Below are 24712 nucleotides of genomic sequence, written 5' to 3' on the forward strand. Positions count from 1 at the left end.
GCCAAATAGACCTACAGTAGTTAGATCGTAGTATTGATTCCAACCAGGCCTATAGGTTATCAGCTCTTATCGGTTTTTTTTTTAAATTGTAAAACATGATGCCTTTTCATGTTTGTTATCCATGCCCAATCAGACCAGACGTCCGGAATAGAAGCTCTCTGACTTTGCTATTTTAAGGGTTAATTAATAAGACATTCCTACTGCTCTTATTACAAGTGAAATGTTGGACTGGAGAGCCTACTGTAGTCTATTTGGCATTATGAGATGCAGGCCTTCAATGGGAGTGTGTCGCCTATAAATAAGCCTGCTGTTTCCTGTCGCTACCGCTAGATGACAGTATAATGCTGTTTTCTGACGGATTACAGTGTAACATCTCAGTTTCCCAGTCACAAACATTTTTCCCAACATCAGAAGAACGACAGATGCAAACCATGAGATGGCCTTCAGGGGTAAAGTGGCCGACACGAGGGTAAGAGCACTGTTTACTCTGATTTGACACAGAAAAATCTGATTATGTGCCATCCGGGCAGCCGTGGGTCAGATATGGACGCTGTTATAATAAAATACGAAATCATCAGTTGTCGTTGTTGGCGACTATAAAGCAAAAAGATATCAGCCTATCATTCCTATTCAGCGACTGATATTTCATTTATCGTGAATGGCAAATGCAACAGATGATGATCACTCTGTCTGTGCAAATGAAGGTATTCTGTCCTTTGCTGCTCCCCCGCAGTGCGCATCCCCTGCAGAGCCTGTTGGAGTTCTGCCATGGGAGCTTTTACACCTGCTAAATGATCCACGGTTCAGTTGACAGTGCTGTCACGGCTTTGCTACTTTGTCTGGCCGGCTGATTTGAGTATAGCCTAGGTCTATGATATGTGATATATTATTATTGGGATGAATGACTCTGACTCGCTCTCTCTCTCTCTTTCTCTCGATCTCTCTCCCTCAGACCGTGATTGTGCACCTGCTGCTGTGCCTCGTCATATTCTACTCTCTCTACTACATGATTGGGAGTGTGTGTTTCGGCGCGTTCAGGTGCGACACTTTTCTTTTCCTCTCTCTGCGTGCACGTGTGGTTATTGGGTAAGTGACCTTGCTGGAACGGTGAGCCATCCTCACGCGGCTTCTATAAACCTGGTGCCAGGTGACAGAAGAGAGGGGGAGAGATTTGTGGAATCCACAGCATCTATTGGTCTGTTTTCATTGATTGGAATGACAGTCAGTTTCAACCACCCTGGTTCCATCCTAGCTCCTCCTTTTTAATATCCTATTTGTTTGTTTGTTTTATCTGATGTTTATCTGTTTGCATTCAGGTTGGATCACTTCGATGGACTTATTCCCTTTGACTTTAAGACTGAACCAACCAATTTGGAGTCCAACTCCAAATACCTGGGTGAGCGAAGATGTGTATGGTAGTGTTTGTGTGTCAGCAGGTAGCCTAGCAGTTAAGAGCATTGTGCCAGTAACCGAAAGGTCACTGGTTCGAATCCCTGAGCTGACTAGGTGAAAAATTGGTCGATTTGAGCAAGGCACTTAACCCTAATTGCTCATGTAAGTCGCTCTGGATAAGAGCGTCTGCTAAATGCCTAAACGTTTTTTTTTAATGGTGTCTGCGCGTGCGCATGTCCTCTACAAATGGTTAATGACTTATACTGTTGTTCCAGTGAACCTGCTGTCCATGGAGTTGACCTATTTCTGCAGTGGTCTGCTGTTTGCTGCCGTGGTGAGGAGATGGGTCTGGGACTATGCTCTCACCGTCACACTACTGCACGTACTGCTCACCAGTCTGGGTGAGGCACACACACATGCCTGAACTCACTCACACACACACACACACACACACACACACAGAGAAATGCATACACATGCCTGAACTCACTCACACACACACACACACTGGCTTAACTCAGAATAATCTCTCGCTGGCAGAGCTGAGTGCTCAGGGCCAGCTTTGATGACATCATCACAGGACGGGAAGTGGGGTTAGAGTTGAGAAGCAGTTGGGCCCAAAACAAGGCACATATATTGACCCTATCCCTTGGTCTTCTTTAATTCCCCTTCGTCATGTGTAAGGATTGGATTGGATAGTTCTAGCTCTAAAGCAATACGATGTACACTTCACTTACCTTAGTTCTGTGTGGTATATTACCTGTTTGTAATGTGTGTTTGTAATGTGTGTTTGTACTGTGTGTTTGTAATGTGTGTGTTTCAGTGATGCTGGAGTTTCCCTTGGTATGGCAGTGGTGGCTGGCCCTTGGTAAGATCTACCTCACCCTCACTTCACCTCACCCACAGAAACCTTCTGAGGAGTTATAGACTAGTAATTGATTATGTCTCTTCTTTATTAATGGTTTTGTGTGTGTGTGTGTGTGTGGTTGTGTGTTTTGTTTTGTTTGAAGGCAGCGGGTTGTTTCTGATGATCTGCAACGGTCAGCTGATAGCTTACTTCACCTGCCAGAGTGACCAGAGTTACCCAACCTTCAATAGCTACTGAGTACACACACACACACACACACACACACACACTGACCAGAGTTCTTTGCGGTGAGTCAGGTGAAAATGGAGGGAAACCAAATGTTCCTGTTGCCTTGGTTACCTGTTTGATTGTTGCACTTCGTTTCTGTTATTTCTGTATTATATTTCTATGGACCGGTTTCCCAGACACCAATTAAGCCAAGTGATTCTCCACTGAGCAAGCTTTTGAGTCCAGGAAACCGCTCTTATATGTAATATCTGTGTTCTGTATGAATGTTAATCTTATGTCAGACAATGTTAATCATGTCATTTATTATCTTAGACCTATTAAACCAGCTGTAACCTCACATACCTGGACTGGCTACACACACACACACACACACCTGTTTTACCATCCTTGTGGGGACCAAACAATCGATTCCCATTCAAAATTATATTTTCCCTAACCATAAATCTAACCCTAACCTTAACCCTAACCCTTAAACCCAACCCCAAACCCTAATTCTAACCCTAAAATAGCATTTTTCGTGGTGGGGACAGGCGAAATGTCCCAAATCTTTCTGAATTTTCCTTGTTTTAATATCCTTGTGAGGACTTCTGGTCACACACACACATGCCCTAACCACAACCCTTACCCTAGCACCTCAACCCTAGCTCTAATCTTATGTTGTTTTTAAAATATATATTTGTTGTATTCTATTGTTTTATGGACAGTGATAGTACCACTGATAGTTGGAGTGTAGAGGGGAGACAGATACAGAACAAGACAGGGAGGAAGGGCTGAGACGGGATTCGTACCCACGTCGTCAGGGGTGTATGTGTTCCATAGTCTGAGGGGTTACCACTAGGCCAGACTCTGACATCTTATAGTCAACCCTAACCCTAACCTTGGTTTATCCTACTTTTCTCTTTGGACCCATAAGGTGCTGAAGATTGGCTCCGCCTGGTTCTCCCTTTGACACAAGGTGCAAGGAGGCCGACTCCAGGTAGCTCCAGCTCAATTTAACCACTGGTTCTAACCCTGCCTGAGCCTCAGTTCTCTGTGAGACATAAAACATCTGATACATGATAGGAAAATGCACTTTAATTGATTGAAAACACAAATAATAGCAGAATGAAATCAGGGCTCCGTGACTCCAACTTCAGCCGAAGGCATATAGGAGAACCCTGGGAAGGCTCCATTGGCCGACATGTCACTCAAACCCAGGGAGGCGGGGACTGGAAGAAGCGTGAACTCAGCGTCAAAATAGCGCACATCACACGGACCAGACTGAAAGAGAGAGGGGGGGAACGAGTGATCAGACACACATTCAGGTAGACACAGATCCTGCCCAAAGTCAAACTGACCCATAGCCCCCATAAAACACACTCACACACTCTCTCTCACACACACATACATACACATACACACACACACACACACACACACACACACACACACACACACACTCACCAGGTTGGGAATGAATGGGGGAGGGACTTTCCTGGCTAGCAGGTCATCCCAGTTGATTGACAGGAAGAAGGAGTGGCCCTGCAGCTCGGCCTACAAACAAAGTGAGACAACACAGCATTAATATAATTTGTAAGTCGCTCTAGATAAGAGCGTCTGCTAAATGATTAAATGTAAATGTATGGGTGCATGTGTGTGTGTGGTCTTGCATGTACAGTGCATTCGGAAAGTATTCAGACCCCTTCCCTTTTTCCACATTTTGTTACGTTACAGCCTTATTCTAAAATGGATTAAATATATTTTTCGTCATCAATCTACACACAATACCCCATAATGACAAAACGAAAAACAGGTTTTTAGAAATTTTTGCAAATGTATTAAAGATACAAACTTATTTACATAAGTATTCAGACCCTTTGCTATGAGACTCGAAATTGAGCTCAGGTGCATCCTGTTTCCATTGATCATCCTTGAGATGTTTCTACAACTTGATTGGAGTCCACCTGTGGTAAATTCAATTGATTGGACATGATTTGGAAAGGCACACACCTGTCTATAAAAGGTCCCACAGTTGACAGTGCATGTCAGAGCAAAAACCAAGCCATGAGGTTTTGTCAATAGAGCTCAGAGACAGGATTGTGTCAAGGCACAGATCTGGGGAAGGGTACCAAAAATGTTCTGCAGCATTGAAGGTCCCCAACAACACAGTGGCCTCCATCATTCTTAAATGGAAGACGTTTGGAACCACCAAGACTCTTCCAAGAGCTCTTCCCAGCCAAACTGAGCAATCGGGGGAGAAGGGCCTTGGTCAGGGAGGTGACCAAGAACCTGATGGTCACTCTGACAGCGCTCCAGAGTTCCTCTGTGGAAATGGGAGAACCTTCCAGAAGGACAACCATCTCTGCGGCACTCCACCAATCAGGCCTTTATGGTAGAGTGAACAGACGGAAGCCACTCCTCAGTAAAAGGCACATGACAGACCTCTTGGAGTTTGCCAAAAGGCACCTAAAGGACTCTCAGACCATGAGAAACAAGATTCTCTGGTCTGATGAAACCAAGATTGAACTCTTTGGCCTGAATGCCAAGCGTCACGTCTGGAAGAAACCTGGCACCATCCCTACGGTGAAGCATGGTGGTGGCAGCATCATGCTGTGGGGGATGTTTTTCAGCGGCAGGGACTGGGAGACTAGTCAGGATCGAGGGAAAGATGAACGGAGCAAAGTACAGAGATATCCTTGATAAAAACCTGCTCCAGAGCACTCAGGACCTCAGACTGGGGCGAAGGTTTACCTTCCAACAGGACAACGACCCTAAGCACACAGCCAAGACAACGCAGGAGTGGCTTCGGGACAAGTCTCTGAATGTCCTTGAATGGCCCAGCCAGAGCCCGGACTTGAACCCAATCAAACATCTCTGGAGAGACCTGAAAATAGCTGTGCAGCGACGCTCCCCATCCAACCTGACAGAGCTTGAGAGGATCTGCAAAGAAGAATGGGAGAAACTCCCCAAATACAGGTGTGCCAAGCTTGTAGCGTCATACCCTAGAAGACTTCAGGCTGTAATCGCTGCCAAAGGTGCTTCAACAAAGTACTGAAGAAAGGGTCTGAATACTTATGTAAATGTAATATTTCCATTTTTTATTTTTAATACATTTGCAAAAAAATCTAAAACCCTGTTTTTGCTTTGTCATTATGAGGTATTGTGTGTAGATTAATGAGGGGGAAAAAACAATTTAATCAATTTTAGAATAAGGCTGTAACGTAACAAAATGTGGAAAAAGTCAAGGGGTCTGAAGACTTTCCAAATGCACTGTATGCATCAACACTCTGTGCCAGGTGGGGTAATGAGGGTGCTTACAAGGTCATGTTCCCCCCCAAGGCGTTTGTTAAAGTCCTTCTCCAGCAGGCCCTGCAGCAGAGACCGGGCAGACTGGGACACACTTCTACGGAGCTGCAGGGGGGCGTGAAGGATGTTCTCAAACATCTCAGCCTTACTGTGACTGTAGAACGGGGGCTGAGGAAGAGAGAGAGAGAGAGAGAGAGAGAGAGAGAGAGAGAGAGAGGAGAGAGAGAGAGAGAGAGAGAGAGAGAGAGAGAGAGAGAGAGAGAGAGAGAGAGAGAGAGAGAGAGAGAGAGAGAGAGAGAGAGAGAGAGAGAGAGAGAGAGAGAGAGAGAGAGAGAGAGAGAGAGAGAGAGAGAGAGAGAGAGAGAGAGAGAGAGAGAGAGAGAGAGAGAGAGAGAGAGAGAGAGAGAGAGAGAGAGAGAGAGAGAGGGGGAGAGAGGAGAGAGAGAGGGAGAGAGGAGAGAGGAGAGAGGAGAGAGGGAGCCAGATAAGTGTGCAGTGATGGAATATGCTAGTTGCAAAGTAGCTGAAACATACAGAGAAACACCCTCACCAGTCCATGAAGCATCTCATAAAGCACACTCCCCAGCCCCCACCAGTCCACGGCTGCACTGTAGGCGTGGCCTAACAGCACCTCTGGCGCCAGATACTCTGGGGTTCCACAGAACGTTTGCATAGTTCCACCCACAGACACGCCCTCTTTACACAGCCCGAAATCCGTCACAACCACATGTCCTCCACTGTCCAATAGGATGTTCTCTGGCTTCAGGTCTCTAAGGGGGGGTACCGAGAGTTAAATCACTGTGAGAAAAACGCTCTCTCTCTCAGTGTGTGTGTGTGTGTGTGCGCGCACCTGTAGACTATGTTGAGGGAGTGGAGGTAGCCCAGGGCTGAGGCCATCTCAGCAGAGTAGAATGTTGCTCTGGGCTCCGGGAAGGCACCCTCCCTCTGGAGATGGTAGAACAAGTCTCCTCCATTGATGTAGTCCAGTACGAAGTAGAGAGTGTGAGAGGTCTGGAAGGAGAAGTGGAGCCCCACCAGGAACGGATGCTGCAGTCCCTTCAGCAGCACACTCCTCTCTACCATCACATGTCTCTGCTGGAAGGAGAGAGAGAGACAGAGGGATAGAAAGAATGGAATGGAAATAGAACAGAATGGAATGGAAATAGAACCGAATGGAATGGAAATAGAACAGAATGGAATGGAAATAGAACAGAATGGAATGGAAATAGAACAGAATGGAATGGAAATAGAATAGAATGGAATGGAATTAAAACAGAATGGAATGGAAATAGAACAGAATGGAATGGAAATAGAGCAGAATGGAATGGAAATAGAACAGAATGGAATGGAAATAGAACAGAATGGAATGGAAATAGAACAGAATGGAATGGAAATAGAATAGAATGGAATGGAAATAGAACAGAATGGAATGGAAATAGAACAGAATGGAATGGAAATAGAATGGAATAGAATGGAATGGAATGGAAATAGAATGGAATGGAAATAGAACAGAATGGAATGGAAATAGAACAGAATGGAATGGAAATAGAATGGAATGGAATGGAAATAGAACAGAATGGAATGGAAATAGAACAGAATGGAATGGAAATAGAATGGAATGGAATGGAAATAGAACAGAATGGAATGGAAATAGAACAGAATGATAGATACCTCTTTCTTCCTCAATATGACCTGTTTCTGTAGAACCTTGACAGCGTAGAAACTTCCACTCTGTCTGTGTCTCGCTAACACCACCTGCAACAAGATAAATACATCACCAACACAAAAACACACACTGGCCTACTCATACACACACACACACACACACATAAAGGGACACGCACACTTGCTCCCACCTTCCCAAAGCTTCCTTTGCCGATGACCTTCAGGAAGTGGAAATCAGAAGGCTTCACCCTGGTAAACATGACAACAGAGAAGCATGAGTGACAGGTCTGATGATTTCCACTGGTTAAGGGCAACTCGAGGAAAAACTCCTGGCCATAAGTATGGGTACTCACTGAGTCTCATTCTCCAGCAAACTTGGCAGACGCTGTTAGAGAGAAAAGGGAGGGGGGGGCAGGGTTAGATTTGGGTCAGACAGAGATTATATACTGTAGATGGGTCCTAGGTCACCTGGCTGTATGCCTATAAATACTCACCGATGTTCCACCCTCGCTCTCCTCTCTTTCTCTCTCTTCTCTCTCCTCCCTGTCTTCTCTCACCTCCCTGTCTTCTCTCTCCTCCCTGTCTTCTCTCTCCTCCCTGTCTTCTCTCTCCTCCCTGGCTTCTCTCTCCTCCCTGGCTTCTCTCTCCTCCCTGTCTTCTCTCTCCTCCCTGTCTTCTCTCTCCTCCCTGTCTTCTCTCTCCTCCCTGTCTTCTCTCTCCTCCCTGTCTTCTCTCTCCTCCCTGGCTTCTCTCTCCTCCCTGTCTTCTCTCTCCTCCCTGTCTTCTCTCTCCTCCCTGTCTTCTCTCTCCTCCCTGTCTTCTCTCTCCTCCCTGGCTTCTCTCTCCTCCCTGGCTTCTCTCTCCTCTTCTCTCTCCTCTCTCAGGCTCTCCTGCAGCAGGATGGTCTGGGTGTCCAGGCTTTACAGAGACAACATGGACAGTGTTAGGCCTATGTGTGTCTCTGTGTTAATTATAACATAATACATTATGTTATATCATCAACATGGAGTACAATCATTACTACAATATGAAGGAAGTTGTGACTTACTGCTGAAAGATTTGGTGGTCGGACACCAGTTTGTGAATGAAGTTGCTGAAGCCCCCTTTCTTCCCTTCAAGCAGAGCTGAAACACAGGAGAGGGTTCTTACATAAGACTATGTCAGTATCAATATCAGTAGGTTCAAAGTGTCAATATAACTAACCTCACTATAAAGGACAATCTAATGAAAAACATGATGTAAGACATCAAGGGCGTCATACATGCAAGTCAATGACATTAACAATGTGTTATACACTATACACTACCAGTCAAAGGTTTGGACACACCTACTCATTCAAGGGTTTTTCTTTATTTTTACTATTTTTTACATTGTAGAATAATAGTAAAGACATCAAAACTTTGTAATAACACATATGGAATCTATATATAGATTTGAGATTTGAGATTCTTCAAATAGCCACCCTTTGCCTTGAAGAAAGCTTTGCACACTCTTGGCATTCTCTCAACCAGCTTCATGAGGTAGTCACCTGGAATGCATTTCAATTAACAGGTGTGCCTTCTTAAAAGTTAATTTGTGGAATTAATTTCCTTCTTGATGCGTTTGAGCCAATCAGTTGTGTTGTGACAAGGAAGGGGGGGTATACAGAAGATAGCCCTATTTGGTAAAATACCAAGTCCATATTATGGCAAGAACAGCTCAAATAAGCAAAGAGAAACAACAGTCCATCATTACTTTAAGACATGAAGGTCAGTCAATCTGGAACATTTCAAGAACTTTGAAAGTTTCTTCAAGTGCAGTCGCAAAAACCATCAAGCGTTATGATGAAACTGGCTCTCATGAGGACCGCCACAGGAATGGAAGACCCAGAGTTACCTTTGCTGCAGAGGATAAGTTCATTAGAGTTACCAGCCTCAGAAATTGCAGCCCAAATAAATGCTTCACAGAGTTCAAGTAACAGACACATCTCAACATCAACTGTTCAGAGGGGACTGTGTGAATCAGGCCTTCATGGTCTAATTGCTGCAAAGAAACCACTACTAAAGGACACCAATAAGAAGAAGAGACCTGCTTGGGCCAAGAAACACGAGCAATGGACATTAGACCGGTGGAAATGTGTCCTTTGGTCTGGAGTCCAAATTTGAGATTTTTGGTTCAAACCGCCATGTCTTTGTGAGACGCGGTGTGGGTGAACGGATGTTCTCCGCATGTGTAGTTCCCACCGTAAAGCATGGAGGAGGAGGTGTTATAGTGTGGAGGTACTTTGCTGGTGTCACCATCTGTGATTTATTTAGAATTTAACGCATACTTAACCAGCATGGCTACCACAGCATTCTGCAGCGATACGCCATCCATCTGGTTTGGGATTAGTGGGACTATCATTTGTTTTTCAACAGGACAATGACCCAACACACCTCCAGGCTGTGTAAGGGCTATTTTACCAAGAAGGAGAGTGATGGAGTGCTGCATCAGATGACCTGGCCTCCACAATCTGACCTCAACCCAATTGAGATGGTTTGGGATGAGTCGGATGGCAGAGTGAAGGAAAAGCAGCCAACAAGTGCTCAGCATATGTGGGAACTCCTTCAAGACTGTTGGAAAAGCATTCCAGGTGAAGCTGGTTGAGAGAATGCCAAGAGTGTGCAAAGCTGTCATCAAGGCAAAGGGTGGCTATTTGAAGAATCTCAAATATATTATGATTTGTTTAACACTTTTTTGGTTCCTACATGATTCCATATGTGTTATTTCATTGTTTTGATGTCTTCACTATTATTCTACAATGTAAAAAATAGTAAAAATAAAGAAAAACCCTTGAATGAGTAGGTGTGTCCAAACCTTTGACTGGTACAGTATATACAAAAGTATGTGGACACCCCTTCAAATTAGTGGATTCGGCTATTTCAGCCACACCCGTTGCTGACAGGTGTATAAAATCGAGCACACAGTCATGCAATCTCCATAGACAAACATTGGCAGTAGAATGGCCTTACTGAAGAGCTCAGTGACTTTCAACGTGGCACCGTCATAGGATGCCACCTTTCCAACAAGTCAGTTCGTCAAATTTCTGCCCTGCTAGAGCTGCCCGGTCAACTGTAAGTGCTGTTATTGTGAAGTGTCTAGGGGCATCAACGGCTCAGCCGCGAAGTGGTAGGCCACACAAGCTCACAGAACGGGACCACCGAGTGCTGAAGTGCGTAGCGCGTAAAAATCATATGTCCTTGGTTGCAACACTCACTACAGAGTTCCAAACTGCCTCTGGAAGCAACGTCAGCACAATAACTTTTAGTCGGGAGCTTAATGAAATGGGTTTCCATGGCCGAGCAGCCGCACACAAGCCTAAGATCACCATGCGCAATGTCAAGCGTCGGCTGGAGTGGTGTAAAGCTCGCCACCATTTGACTCTGGAGCAGTGGAAACGCATTCTCTGGAGTGATGAATCACGCTTCACCATCTGGCAGTGCGACGGACAAATCTGGGTTTGGCAGATGCCAGGGGAACACTACCTGCTCCAATGCATAGTGTCAACTGTAAAGTTTGGTGGAGGAGGAATAATGGTCTGGGGCTGTTTTTCATGGTTCGGGCTAGGCCCCTTAGCTCTAGTGAAGGGAAATCTTAACGCTACAGCATACAATTACATTCTAGACGATTCTGTGCTTCCAACTTTGTGGCAACAGTTTGGGGAAAGCCCTATTCCTGTTTCAGCATGATAATGCCCTGTGCACAAAGTGAGGTCCATACAGTAATGGTATGTCGAGATCGGTGTGGAAGAACTTGACTGGCCTGAACAGAGCCCTGACCTCAACCCCATCGAACACCTTTGGGATGAATTAGAACGCTGAATGCGAGCCAGGCCTAATCGCCCAACATCAGTGCCCGACCTCACTAATGCTCTTGTGGCTGAATGGAAGCAAGTCCCAGCAGCAATGTTCCAACATCTAGTGGAAAGCCTTCCCAGAAAAGTGGAGGCTGTTATAGCAGCAAAGGGGGGATCAACTCCATATTAATGCCGATGATTTTGGAATTAGATGTTCGAGAAGCAGGTGTCCACATACTTTGGTAATATAGTGTAACTGTTATTGACAATACGTTATAGACAATGCGTTATAACCCAATAATAACGGATTATAGCAGTTGGCGAGAAAAGGTGTTAGGCCACCGAGCATTTAAACACTAGAATCTGAAAACACATAGTTGTAACTACATTAATAGAATCCCACAGAATGTCAAACTTACCAGTAAAAAATGACACAAGCCCTTTCATTTTGGCATAGGACATTCTGTGCCTTGGCTGCGTAACTCCCATCTGGATGAAATAATAAAGTCCGGTAAAAGGAGTGAACAAACTGCGAGAGAAGAAATAAAGGCTGGTAGGGGTCCGAGATGTTCTTCAACTCCGGTGGCTGCGGTCTGAACCGGTTGAGAGTTCAGCACCACTGACAGCACGCGCTCGGCAGGCAGGCTATTTACAACAACCCCACGCGCTCTCCCGTCAAAAGACCTCTCTGACGTAGGCCTAATTGAATCCAAGGCACCACCATAGGCTACATTATTGTGTGGGCATTGGGCTCAAGTCACTCATCTACGAAATCCTGAACGGGCTCCCGCGCGCCCCGGGTGTAGTGTCGAATCAATGCTCTTATCAATGGAAAACCTTCTGAAATGTTCTACGAGCTCTGTATGGACAGACACTGTGCTACTGCTTTGGGGAATGTGTGTGTGTGTGTGTTTGTGTAGTAGCTGCTTTGATTCCTCTAAAAGGCCCTATATCCTGATAAATGAACTCTGAATGCAGAACACACAGAGGGGAGATCAATACTGACCGATAGTTTCCACTGACCGTTCTGAAAGACAGACGAAATAGAGCAAAAGAGACAAGGAGAGACAAATACACATAATGAGTCACAGCAGGGGCTGTATGGTAAGAGTCAGACCATGCTATTTTCCAAACTAATGCAGGAAGGTCAGAGGTCATCTGCTTTGGTCCAGATACAGGTAAACTCTGTTCAGAGTCACTACAGAGTCCACCTGTCTGAGGAATGGAAAGGGGGATACAGGGAAAGACTACTGTAGATTTACCACACCAACATTGACCTGATCTATGACCTCTGACATTTAACCTTCCTCTCATTGGACATTTAGAGAACACAGGCTTGCGCGCACACACACACACACTGACAGGTCTGTATTCTGTGTGTGCCAAAGAGTGTATCAATATTACAACTAATCATGTAATTCATTACATAATATGAGTTTTTTCCCAAAACGCTATATATCCATTTTCAGAAATGTTGGTAAATTAGCTTTTATTGTTTAAAGAACTTATGAAAGATATTGGTGTTATTTCACTATCTAATTATGGCATGGGCTTCTTCAATGACAGACAAGTATTTGTTTGAAATCTAGCACTTGATAGTTTCATTTCATAGAGACAAATAATCATGTTTTTTTGCAAAATGCTATACATCCACCTCACTCTCAGAGAAATAAGTAGTACTGCTAGGTTTTACACAGTCAAATGTAACAAATAACTACATTTTTAATAAAGAACTGTACAAATGATACATTTGTGACATAAATATATATTTTTTATTTTATTTTTTATGAATCAATAAAGTAATATGAGATCTGAATGTAAAACATTTACATTTTACATTTGAGTAATTTAGCAGATGCTCTTATCCAGAGCGACTACAGTGCATTCATCTTAAGATAGTTAGGTGAGACAACCACATATCACAGTAAAATATACAGGATACCAACATTCCATTCCAGCTAAACAATGGATATATACTGTATAGCGTTTTGCAAATAAAACACATTTTAATACACACCTACAATCTATGAATAAAAAAAACTGAGAACAGTAATATTTTACACACACACGAAAAACCATGTGAAAAATGTATGGAGATAGCATTTTGGAAGTAACCTCTTCATATGTAACCAGAAAGAGAACATTCTCCCGAATCAGACACCATCTAGTCAATACGTTCACACCGTCCTAACGAGAAAGTACATACATGTTGCCCTAATGAAACAGACAAATGGGAACATGCACTGCTCCAACGAAGACAACACTGTCACGGTTTCAGCCGAGGCTGCTCCTCCTCCTTGCTCGGGCAGGCTTCGGCGGTCGTCGTCCCCGGAGTACTAGCTACCACTGTTGTATGTTATCGATGTTTGTTTGGTTTTGTCTTTATTGTACACCTGTTTCCGTTTGGGTTAATGATGTCCCCTATAAGTTTCTCGTATTGTTAGTCGTGTGTTGTGTGTTATTGTTCGCCTGTCATTTGGTGCTGCTCGTATTTTCGTATGTTGTTTATTCTGGTCCGTCGCACTGTTTGTTTCGTGCGCCTAGGATTAGTGTTTTACGCACTGCTGCGTATCGTTCACCTCCTGTTTTGTTGAGGCCCAGTGTCTTGTTTAATTTTTGTGCAGTAAAGTCGGTTGACTTAGCTTCTGTGTCCTGCGTGTGACTCCTCCACCACATCCACATCAGCCGGTTCTGACAGAATAACACACCTTTATGGAGTCAGCAGGAGCAGCAGCAGCGCACGAGTCGATGGAGGAGCGCGTCCGCGGGCAGGACGAGAGGATACAACAACTCGGGGTCGCCCTGCAGGACGTGATCAACACTCTACACCGATGGGATACCAGAGGGGTACCCACACCTCCACCTACCGTACCTCCACCATCGGCCAGTCCGGCCATCCAAGCTCCGGAATCCAGGGGAATTCGGCTCTCGCTCCCGAGGGCGTATGATGGCACCGCAGCCGGGTGTCAGGGGTTCCTTCTGCAGGTGGAGCTCTACCTGGCCACCGTACACCCGGCGCCCTCGGGACACGAGAGCGTTTCCGCCCTCATCTCCTGTCTCACCGGCAAGGCGTTGGAGTGGGCCAACGCTGAATGGAGGGGGATAGACGCCGCCACCATCACCTACGCGGAATTCTTCCGCCGCTTCAGGGCCGTGTTCGACCATCCACCTGAGGGGAAAGCAGCGGGGGAGCGTCTATTCTACCTCCGACAGGGGAAGAGGAGCGCACAGGAGTTCGCCCTGGAATTCCGGACCCTAGCGGCGGATGCAGGGTGGAATGAGCGGGCCCTCATCGACCACTACCGTTGTAGTCTACGGGAGGACGTCCGTCGAGAGCTGGCCTGCAGGGATACCAACCTCACGTTCGACCAGCTGGTGGACATGTCCATCCGGCTGGACACCCTGCTGGCCACCCGCGGACGTTCCGAGTGGGGTTCGTCCATTCCACCCTCCAGCACCTCCGAGCCGAGCCCAATGGAGCTCGGGGGTGCTGGCGCTAGAGAGAGGAGGAGGAGGAGCCCGAGGGGGGCCGTCCCCTGCACCAACTGTGGCCGTGGAGGGCACACCGCGGCTAGGTGCTGGGGAGGGTCTCCTAAGGGAGAGGACAACAGGCCACGCACTGGGGAGCCCTTCCAGGTGAGTAGGCGTCCCACTTACCCAGAGCACTCTGTTGTGCACTTCTGTATACCTGTAAGATTTCCACAGGTTGCACCTCATTCCCAGCATAAGGCGCTAGTAGATTCAGGCGCAGCTGGGAATTTTGTTGATCTGAAATTTTGTTTAGAGTTAGGGATTCCCCTCCTTCCTGTTGACTCCCCATTTCCCGTTCATGCACTAGATAGCCGTCCGTTGGGATCGGGATTGATTAGGGAGGTCACAGCGCCACTTAGGATGTGTACGCAGGGGGGTCATGAGGAAACTATTCAGCTATATCTGATCGACTCTCCTGCGTATCCGGTGGTGCTGGGAATTCCCTGGTTGAGTACCCATAATCCTTCCATTTCGTGGCAACAGAGAGCTCTTAAGGAGTGGTCTGCCCAGTGTGAGGGGCGGTGTCTAGGTGTTTCCGTGGGGGCGACCTCGGTGGAGAGTCCAAACCAGGGGCCCGCAATGCACATTCCCCCTGAGTATGAGGATTTGGCACTTGTGTTCAGTAAATCGAGGGCGGCGCAGTTGCCTCCTCATAGACAGGGGGATTGTGCGATAGACCTCCAGGCAGGAGCAGCGCTTCCGCGGAGCCACGTGTATCCTCTGTCTCAAGAGGAGAAGAGGGCTATGGAGACTTACATAGCCGAATCTCTGAGACAAGGATACATACGGCCCTCCACTTCCACTGCGTCCTCTAGCTTCTTTTTTGTGAAGAAAAAGGATGGAGGGTTGTGCCCGTGCATTGATTACCGTAGTCTCAATCAGATCACTGTGAAATACAGTTATCCACTCCCTCTGATTGCGACTATGACGGAGTCATTGCACAGAGCGCGTTTCTTCACAAAACTGGATCTCAGGAGCGCGTATAACTTGGTGCGCATTAGGGGGGGCGATGAATGGAAGACAGCATTTAGTACCACCTCGGGTCATTACGAGTATCTCGTCATGCCATACGGGTTGATGAATGCTCCTTCAGTCTTCCAATCCTTCGTGGATGAGATCTTCCGGGACATGCAGGGGCAGGGTGTGGTCGTGTACATAGATGACATTCTGGTGTACTCTTCTACCCGAGCCGAGCATGTAGCCCTGGTGCGCCGAGTGTTGAGGAGGCTGTTGGAGCACGACCTGTATGTCAAGGCAGAGAAATGTCTGTTTTTCCAGGAGTCTGTCTCCTTTCTGGGTTATCAGTTGTCCGCGTCAGGGGTGAAGATGGAGGTGGACCGTGTGTCAGCCGTGCGTAATTGGCAAACCCCAACCACGGTTAAAGAGGTGCAGCAGTTTTTGGGGTTTGCAAATTACTACCGGAGGTTTATCCGGGGTTTTGGACAGGTGGCAGCTCCCATAACGTCCCTTTTGAAGGGGGGTCCAGTGCGTTTGCAGTGGTCAGCCGAGGCAGACAGGGCTTTTGGGAGACTGAAGGATCTGTTTACTTCGGCTCCGGTGCTGGCGCATCCGGATCCCGCTTTTCAGGTGGAGGTGGACGCGTCAGAGGCCGGTATTGGGGCCGTACTATCGCAACGGTCCGGCACGCCACCTAAAATCCGCCCCTGTGCTTTTTACTCTAAGAAGCTGAGCCCGGCGGAGCAAAATTATGACGTAGGGGACAGGGAGCTGTTAGCCGTGGTACAGGCCCTAAAGGTGTGGAGGCATTGGCTTGAGGGGGCTCAACACCCTTTTCTCATTTTGACTGACCACCGTAACCTGGAGTACATCCGGGCAGCTAGGAGATTGAACCCTCGTCAGGCGCGGTGGAACATGTTTCTGGCCCGGTTCGTATTTAAAATCACGTACATCCCTGGGTCCCAGAACGGTAAGGCAGACGCCCTGTCCCGGCGGTATGACACAGAGGAGAGGTCCGTTGAGCCTACTCCCATACTGCCGGAGTCGTGTCTGGTGGCACCGGTAGTGTGGGAGGTCGATGCGGAAATCGAGCGGGCGTTGCGTACCGACCCTAGCCCTCCACAGTGTCCTGTGGGTCGGACGTACATTCCGCTCGAGGTTCGGGATCGACTGATTTACTGGGCTCACACGTCACCCTCCTCTGGACATCCAGGTATTGGCCGGACAGTGCACTGCCTTAGCGCTAAGTACTGGTGGCCAACGTTAGCCAGGGATGTGAGGGTTTATGTCTCCTCCTGCTCGGTGTGCGCCCAGTGTTAGGCGCCCAGACACCTGCCCAGGGGTAAGTTACAACCCCTGCCCGTTCCACAACGACCCTGGTCTCACCTCTCGGTGGATTTCGTCACAGACCTTCCCCCCTCGCAGGGGAGTACCACTATACTGGTCGTTGTGGATCGGTTCTCTAAGGCCTGTCGTCTCCTCCCAATGCCGGGTCTCCCTACTGCCCTACAGACCGCTGAGGCACTATTCACCCACGTCTTTCGGCACTACGGGGTACCCGAGGATATAGTGTCTGATCGAGGTCCCCAGTTCACCTCCAGAGTCTGAAGGGCGTTCATGGAACGCTTGGGGGTCTCGGTAAGCCTTACCTCGGGTTACCACCCGGAGAGCAATGGGCAGGTAGAACGTGTGAACCAGGATGTGGGTAGGTTTCTGAGATCGTATTGCCAGGGCCGGCCGGAGGAGTGGGCGAGGTATGTTCCCTGGGCAGAGATGGCCCAGAACTCTCTCCGCCACTCCTCCACCAACCTAACCCCTTTCCAATGTGTGTTAGGGTACCAGCCGGTTCTGGCACCGTGGCATCAGAGCCAGATCGAGGCCCCTGCGGTGGATGAGTGGGTACAGCGCTCGGAGGAGACGTGGAACGCTGCACACGTCCATCTGCAGCGGGCCATCCGTCGACAAAAGGCGAGCGCCGATCTCCACCGCAGTGAGGGGCCGGTGTACGCACCTGGAGATCGAGTCTGGCTCTCGACCAGAAACCTACCCCTCCGCCTGCCCTGCCGGAAGCTGGGTCGGCGGTTTGTGGGGCCTTTTAAAGTCATGAGGAGATTGAACGAGGTGTGTTACAGGTTACAACTGCCTAATGATTATCGCATTAACCCCTCGTTCCATGTGTCTCTTCTCAGGCCGGTGGTAGCTGGTCCACTCCAGGAAGGTGAGATAGGAGAGACTCCTCCGCCCCCACTGGACATCGAGGGGGCTCCGGCGTACACAGTTCGGGCCATCTTGGACTCGAGACGTCGGATGGGGGGTCTCCAATATCTCGTGGAGTGGGAGGGGTACGGCCCGGAGGAACGGTGCTGGGTGCCGAGGAGGGACATCCTAGACCCGTCTCTCCTGACAGAGTTCCACCGTGGTCACCCCACGCTCCCTGCTCCGCGTCCTCCTGGTCGTCCCCGAGGCCGGGGTCGGCGCACGGCTGGAGCCGCGCGTCAAGGGGGGGGTACTGTCATGGTTTCGGCCGAGGCTGCTCGTCCTCCTTGCTCGGGCAGGCTTCGGCGGTCGTCGTCCCCGGAGTACTAGCTACCACCGTTGTATGTTATCGATGTTTGTTTGGTTTTGTCTTTATTGTACACCTGTTTCCGTTTAGGTTAATGATGTCCCCTATAAGTTTCTCGTATTGTTAGTCGTGTGTTGTGTGTTATTGTTCGCCTGTCATTTGGTGCTGCTCGTATTTTCGTATGTTGTTTATTCTGGTCCGTCGCACTGTTTGTTTCGTGCGCCTAGGATTAGTGTTTTACGCACTGCTGCGTATCGTTCGCCTCCTGTTTTGTTGAGGCCCAGTGTCTTGTTTAATTTTTGTGCAGTAAAGTTGGTTGACTTAGCTTCTGTGTCCTGCGTGTGACTCATTACATTTACATTTACGTCATTTAGCAGACGCTCTTATCCAGAGCGACTTACAAATTGGTGCATTCACCCTATAGCCAGTGGGATAACCACTTTACAATATGTTTTTTTATTTTTTTATTTATTATTATTATTATTTTTTTGGGGGGTAGAAGGATTACTTTATCCTATCCCAGGTATTCCTTAAAGAGGTGGGGTTTCAAATGTCTCCGGAAGGTGGTGAGTGACTCCGCTGTCCTGGCGTCGTGAGGGAGCTTGTTCCACCATTGGGGTGCCAGAGCAGCGAACAGTTTTGACTGGGCTGAGCGGGAACTATGCTTCCGCAGAGGAAAGGGAGCCAGCAGGCCAGAGGTAGATGAACGCAATGCCCTCGTTTGGGTGTAGGGACTGATCAGAGCCTGAAGGTACAGAGGTGCCGATCCCCTCACAGCTCCATAGGCAAAAACCATGGTCTTGTAACAGATGCGAGCTTCAACTGGAAGCCAGTGGAGTGTGCGGAGGAGCGGGGTGACGTGAGAGAACTTGGGAAGGTTGAACACCAGACGGGCTGCGGCATTCTGGATGAGTTGTAGGGGTTTAATGGCACAGGCAGGGAGCCCAGCCAACAGCGAGTTGCAGTAATCCAGACGGGAGATGACAAGTGCCTGGATTAGGACCTGTGCCGCTTCCTGTGTAAGGCAGGGTCGTACTCTCCGAATGTTGTAGAGCATGAACCTGCAGGATCGGGTCACCGCCTTGATGTTAGCGGAGAACGACAGGGTGTTGTCCAGGGTCACGCCAAGGCTCTTCGCACTCTGGGAGGAGGACACAACGGAGTTGTCAACCGTGATGGCGAGATCATGGAACGGGCAGTCCTTCCCCGGGAGGAAGAGCAGCTCCGTCTTGCCAGGGTTCAGCTTGAGGTGGTGATCCGTCATCCATACTGATATGTCTGCCAGACATGCAGAGATGCGATTTGCCACCTGGTTATCAGAAGGGGGAAAGGAGAAGAGGAGAAGATTAGTTGTGTATCGTCAGCGTAGCAATGATAGGAGAGGCCATGTGAGGATATGACAGAGCCAAGTGACTTGGTGTATAGGGAGAATAGGAGAGGGCCTAGAACTGAGCCCTGGGGGACACCAGTGGTGAGAGCACGTGGTGCGGAGACAGCTTCTCGCCACGCCACTTGGTAGGAGCGACCGGTCAGGTAGGACGCAATCCAGGAGTGAGCCGCGCCGGAGATGCCCAGCTCGGAGAGGGTGGAGAGGAGGATCTGATGGTTCACAGTATCAAAGGCAGCAGACAGGTCTAGAAGGACAAGAGCAGAGGAGAGAGAGTTAGCTTTAGCAGTGCGGAGAGCCTCCGTGACACAGAGAAGAGCAGTCTCAGTTGAATGACCAGTCCTGAAACCTGACTGGTTTGGATCAAGAAGGTCATTCTGAGAGAGATAGCAAGAGAGTTGGCTAAAGACGGCACGCTCAATAGTTTTGGAAAGAAAAGAAAGAAGGGATACTGGTCTGTAGTTGTTGACATCAGTGGGATCGAGTGTTGGTTTTTTGAGAAGGGGTGCAACTCTCGCTCTCTTGAAGACGGAAGGGACATAGCCAGCGGTCAAGGATGAGTTGATCAGCGAGGTGAGGTAGGGGAGAAGGTCACCGGAGATGGTCTGGAGAAGAGAGGAGGGGATGGGGTCAAGCGGGCAGGTTGTTGGGCGGCCTGCAGTCACAAGTCGCAGGATTTTATCTGGAGAGAGAGGGAGAAAGAAGTCAAAGCATAGGGTAGGGCAGTGTGAGTAGGACCAGCAGTGTCATTAGACTTAACAAACGAGGATCGGATGTCGTCAACCTTCTTTTCAAAGTGGTTGACGAAGTCATCCACAGAGAGAGAGGGGGGGGATTCAGCAGGGAGGAGAATGTGGCAAATAGCTTCCTAGGGTTAGAGGCAGATGCTTGGAATTTAGAGTGGTAGAAAGTGGCCTTAGCAGCAGAAACAGATGAAGAAAATGTAGAGAGGAGGGAGGAAAAGATGCCAGGTCGGCAGGTAGTTTAGTTTTCTTCCATTTCCGCTCCGCTGCCCGGAGCTCTGTTCTGTGAGCTCGCAATGAGTCATCAAGCCACGGAGCTGGAGGGGAGGACCGAGCCGGCCGGGAGGATAGGGGACACAGAGAGTCAAAGGATGCAGAAAGGGAGGAGAGGAGGGTTGAGGAGGCAGAATCAGGAGATTGGAGGGAGAAGGATTGAGCAGAGGGAAGAGATGATAGGATGGAAGAGGAGAGAGTAGTGGGAGAGAGAGAGCGAAGGTTGCGGCGGCACATTACCATCTGTGTAGGGGCAGAGTGAGTAGTGTTGGAGGAGAGCGAGAGAGAAAAGGAAACAAAGTAGTGGTCGGAGACATGGAGGGGAGTTGCAGTGAGATTAGTAGAAGAGCAGCATCTAGTAAAGATGAGGTCAAGCGTATTGCCTGCCTTGTGAGTAGGGGGACGGTGAGAGGGTGAGGTCAAAAGAGGAGAGGAGGGAAAGAAGGAGGCAGAGAGAAATGAGTCAAATGTAGACGTAGGGGAGGTTGAAATCCCCCAAAACTGTGAGGGGTGAGCCATCCTCAGGAAAGGAACTTATCAAGGCGTCAAGCTCATTGATGAACTCTCCAAGGGAACCTGGAGGGCGATAGATGACAAGGATATTAAGCTTAAATGGGCTAGTGACTGTGACAGCATGGAATTCAAATGAGGAGATAGACAGATGGGTTAGGGGAACAATTTAGAATGTCCACTTGGGAGAGATGAGGATTCCTGTGCCACCACCCCTCTGACCAGATGTCTCGGGGTATGCGAGAACACATGGTCAGACGAGGAGAGAGCAGTAGGAGTAGCAGTGTTTTCAGTGGTAATCCATGTTTCCGTCAGCGCCAGGAAGTCGAGGGACTGGAGGTTAGCATAGGCTGGGATGAAGTCAGCTTTGTTGGCAGCAGAACGGCAGTTCCAGAGGCTGCCTGAGACCTGGAACTCCAGGTGTGGGGTGCGTGCAGGGACCACCAGGTTAGAGAGGCAGCAGCCACGCGGTGTGAGGCGTTTGTGTAGCCTGTGCGGAGAGGAGAGAACAGGGATAGGCAGAGGCATAGTTGACAGGCTGTAGCAAATGGCTACAATAATGCAGAGGAGATCGGAATGAAATGAACTAAACATCTGGGAAAGGAGAGAGTAGGGCCTCCCTCACCAAAACTTCCACCTCAGAAACTATAATTGTTTCACTGAACCACCCGAACAAAAACTCTCCCAACTTCCACTTTTAGAAATTAGAATTGTTGTGAACTACAGCGGTTCAATGTTTCAAGGAATAGACTCAACTTACTTTATTCAGCTAGCTAACTATGACACCATAGCTAACTAGCATGCTAGCATCCAATAACACACAGTTTAGCACCAATACTTGGTTACAACAAACTACCAATAGTGTGTTAACACACTAAACAGATAATTCGTGTCCGTGTCTAGTTCCTTTCATAACGCAGCAATAATTAAACGTTGGCTAGCTAGCACAAATATATTGTATTTAGCTGCTACAGTACAGTTAGCTGGTCGTGTTGGCTAGCTAGCAATGGCTACTGTGTTGACTTTGTTTGAAAAACGGCTAGCTAGCTAGCTTCGTGCTACACCCGGCACTGCCGAAAACAATGCTAACCTACAATAACTACCCACAACAGCCCACGATGCCTAACTATGACGCCATAGCTAACTAGCATGCTAGCATCCAATAACACACAGTTTAGCACCAATACTTGGTTACAACAAACTACCAATAGTGTGTTAACACACTAAACAGATAATTCGTGTCCGTGTCTAGTTCCTTTCATAACGCAGCAAAAATTAAACGTTGGCTAGCTAGCACAAATATATTGTATTTAGCTGCTACAGTACAGTTAGCTGGTCGTGTTGGCTAGCTAGCAATGGCTACTGTGTTGACTTTGTTTGAAAAACAGCTAGCTAGCTAGCTTCGTGCTGCGGGCCTACCTACAATACCTAACTACAATCTAAATACATAATTAAGCCTTACTCGACAAAGCCCAAGCTATGTATAAAGCCAAACTTACCCGACGCCAGCTGACATTTGTCTTCTGCAATCAGTAGGTGTAATTAAGTACAGTAGCTACTAACTACCTAACGTTGATGCCTCAGATAATGAGGTTAGAAAAACGGCTGAATGGTAGGTAGCTAGCTGGCTTAATTACAGGTACTCTTAAGCGTGAAATAACATTGGAAACAACTATCCACCGTTGCTAAACATTACCAGTAGCTACCCGCTAGCTAGCTAGCCTCGTGCTTCGCCGGGCTCCGCCGTAAACAATACTTACCTACAATAATTACCTACAGAAACCTACAATAACTACCTAAATAAACTACCTACAATACCTAACTACAACTACCTACCTACAATCTAAATACATGGTTTAAGCTTTACTCAACACCATATAAGAAGCCAAGCTTACCTCCTGCTAGAGAAAACACAACCTCTCCCGACCTTCTCTACAGCACATACTCCTCGACCACATCCACATCAGCCGGTTCTGACAAACACCAACAACACACTCTGCCCATCACACAGAGGAAGACCATCAGAAAGAGAGAGATAGAGAGAGAGGCGTGGAGGGAGACCAAAATAAATGGAGAGAATTGAGATGGAAAAAGAGAGAGAAAGAGGGCTGAAGGTTAGACAGAGAGAGGATAAAAGGTGAAAAACAGAGAAACTAGTCGAAAGGAGTCAAGTATGCTGACCATTTCTTCTTCCTTTTTCTCTCCCCCTCTTTCTCTCTCCCTCTACCACTCTCTTTCTCTCTCTCTTTCGTTCGCTCTCTCTACCTTTCTCGCTCTCTCTCTCTACCACACTTTCTTTCTCTCTCTCTCTTTCTACCTCTCTTTATTTCTCTCCCCCTCTATCTCTCTACCACTCTCTTTCTTGCTCTCTTTCATTCTTTCTTTCTTTCTCTCTCGTCTCTATATTTGGAGCAGTGGAGTTCAGGGGACAGTCAGTGCTGTTGGGTCTTGGTTACTGCAGCAGTAAGGTGCCACTCAGAGAGAGAGGCAGAGGAAGTTATCCCACTTTATCACCCCACTGACAGAGAGAGATAGGTGGGGGTCACCCCACTAAGAGTCAGAGGAACCAGTCTTTGCTGGTTATAACTCCCCATCCCACATCTGACTCTGCATACCCTCTGACCCTGGTAACCTACTGGCACAGCAACTGGTGACACTACACACTGTAACACGTCCATAACCCTCCAACATTACCTCACAGAGAAGAAGCACTCTCTTTTGACGACACCACAATGGTCTCTCTCTGGATTGGGCAAAAGGGACACACTCACCCCCACCCACCTATCCCACTAACCCACTATTGGTTAGTGGAATAGAATCAGGTTTGTTAGTGCTGGGCTGGAACACAAGCCTGCTGCATACACTGTAGCTCTCTATCGCTGAATTGAAAATCCAATGCTGTCCATGGAGGGGAGTGAGCAAGTGTCCATGGAGGGGGTTTTAGCAAGTGTCCATGGAGGGGAGTGAGCAGGTGTCCATGAGGGGGTTTGAGCAAGTGTCCATGAGGGGGAGTGAGCAAGTGCCCATGAGGGGGAGTGAGCAAGTGTCCATGAGGGGGTTTGAGCAAGTATCCATGGAGGGGAGTGAGCAAGTGTCCATGAGGGGGTTTGAGCAAGTGTCCATGAGGGGGTGTGAGCACATGTACATGAGGGGGAGTGAGCAAGTTAACTTGAGGGGGAGTGATCAAGTGTCCATGGGGGGGAGGTGAGCAAGTGTCCATGAGGGGTTGTGAGCAAATGGTCAGGGTTGCCAGCCCTTTGCCTACCCTTGGGCCCTATAGCAGGGGTGTCCAACTGAATTCCTAGGGCAGGGGTGGGCAAAGTACAGGGGTGGGCAAAAAAAAAAGATGATTATGGGTTAAAACACTCCAGGCCACTCTTGAAAGTCTAAAACTAGACAGAAAGTATGTTGAAATTATAATGGACCTACAGTATATATTTTCAATTAACTGCCCCTTTTCTGGCCTGCAAATTGATTTTGACAAACAAATCGGTCT

At 48.0% G+C, this 24712-nt stretch overlaps 2 protein-coding genes across 4 annotated transcripts; one reads left to right on the plus strand and one right to left on the minus strand.

Annotated features, from left to right (window-relative positions):
* The first annotated feature begins 388 nt into the window (after nucleotides 1–388).
* LOC121542336 (transmembrane protein 244) lies at nucleotides 389–2825 on the plus strand. 3 transcript variants are annotated; one of them, XM_041851732.2, is made up of 6 exons: nucleotides 389–469; nucleotides 953–1086; nucleotides 1317–1396; nucleotides 1668–1793; nucleotides 2216–2260; nucleotides 2403–2825. In XM_041851732.2, exons 1-6 carry the CDS (start codon nucleotides 437–439, stop codon nucleotides 2495–2497), a joined length of 513 nt encoding a protein of 170 aa, XP_041707666.1. In that variant the 5' UTR covers nucleotides 389–436; the 3' UTR covers nucleotides 2498–2825. The 3 variants fall into 3 exon arrangements, with proteins under 3 accessions (XP_041707666.1, XP_041707667.1, XP_041707668.1); XM_041851733.2 differs by having other exon boundaries at nucleotides 953–1038; XM_041851734.2 differs by having other exon boundaries at nucleotides 2407–2503.
* Nucleotides 2826–3565: 740 nt separating this feature from the next.
* On the minus strand, nucleotides 3566–11995 carry LOC121542333 (serine/threonine-protein kinase Sgk2-like). Its single transcript, XM_041851731.2, has 12 exons — nucleotides 11672–11995; nucleotides 8487–8562; nucleotides 8270–8356; nucleotides 7933–7966; nucleotides 7792–7823; nucleotides 7630–7687; nucleotides 7445–7528; nucleotides 6624–6868; nucleotides 6324–6543; nucleotides 5786–5941; nucleotides 3932–4021; nucleotides 3566–3748 (listed from the first exon to the last, which is right to left on the minus strand). Exons 1-12 carry the CDS (start codon nucleotides 11739–11741, stop codon nucleotides 3599–3601), a joined length of 1302 nt encoding a protein of 433 aa, XP_041707665.2. The 5' UTR covers nucleotides 11742–11995; the 3' UTR covers nucleotides 3566–3598.
* Nucleotides 11996–24712: the final 12717 nt, after the last annotated feature.

This window comes from Coregonus clupeaformis, chromosome 28 (genome assembly GCF_020615455.1).
Source record: "Coregonus clupeaformis isolate EN_2021a chromosome 28, ASM2061545v1, whole genome shotgun sequence".
NCBI classification, from domain to species: domain Eukaryota; kingdom Metazoa; phylum Chordata; class Actinopteri; order Salmoniformes; family Salmonidae; genus Coregonus; species Coregonus clupeaformis.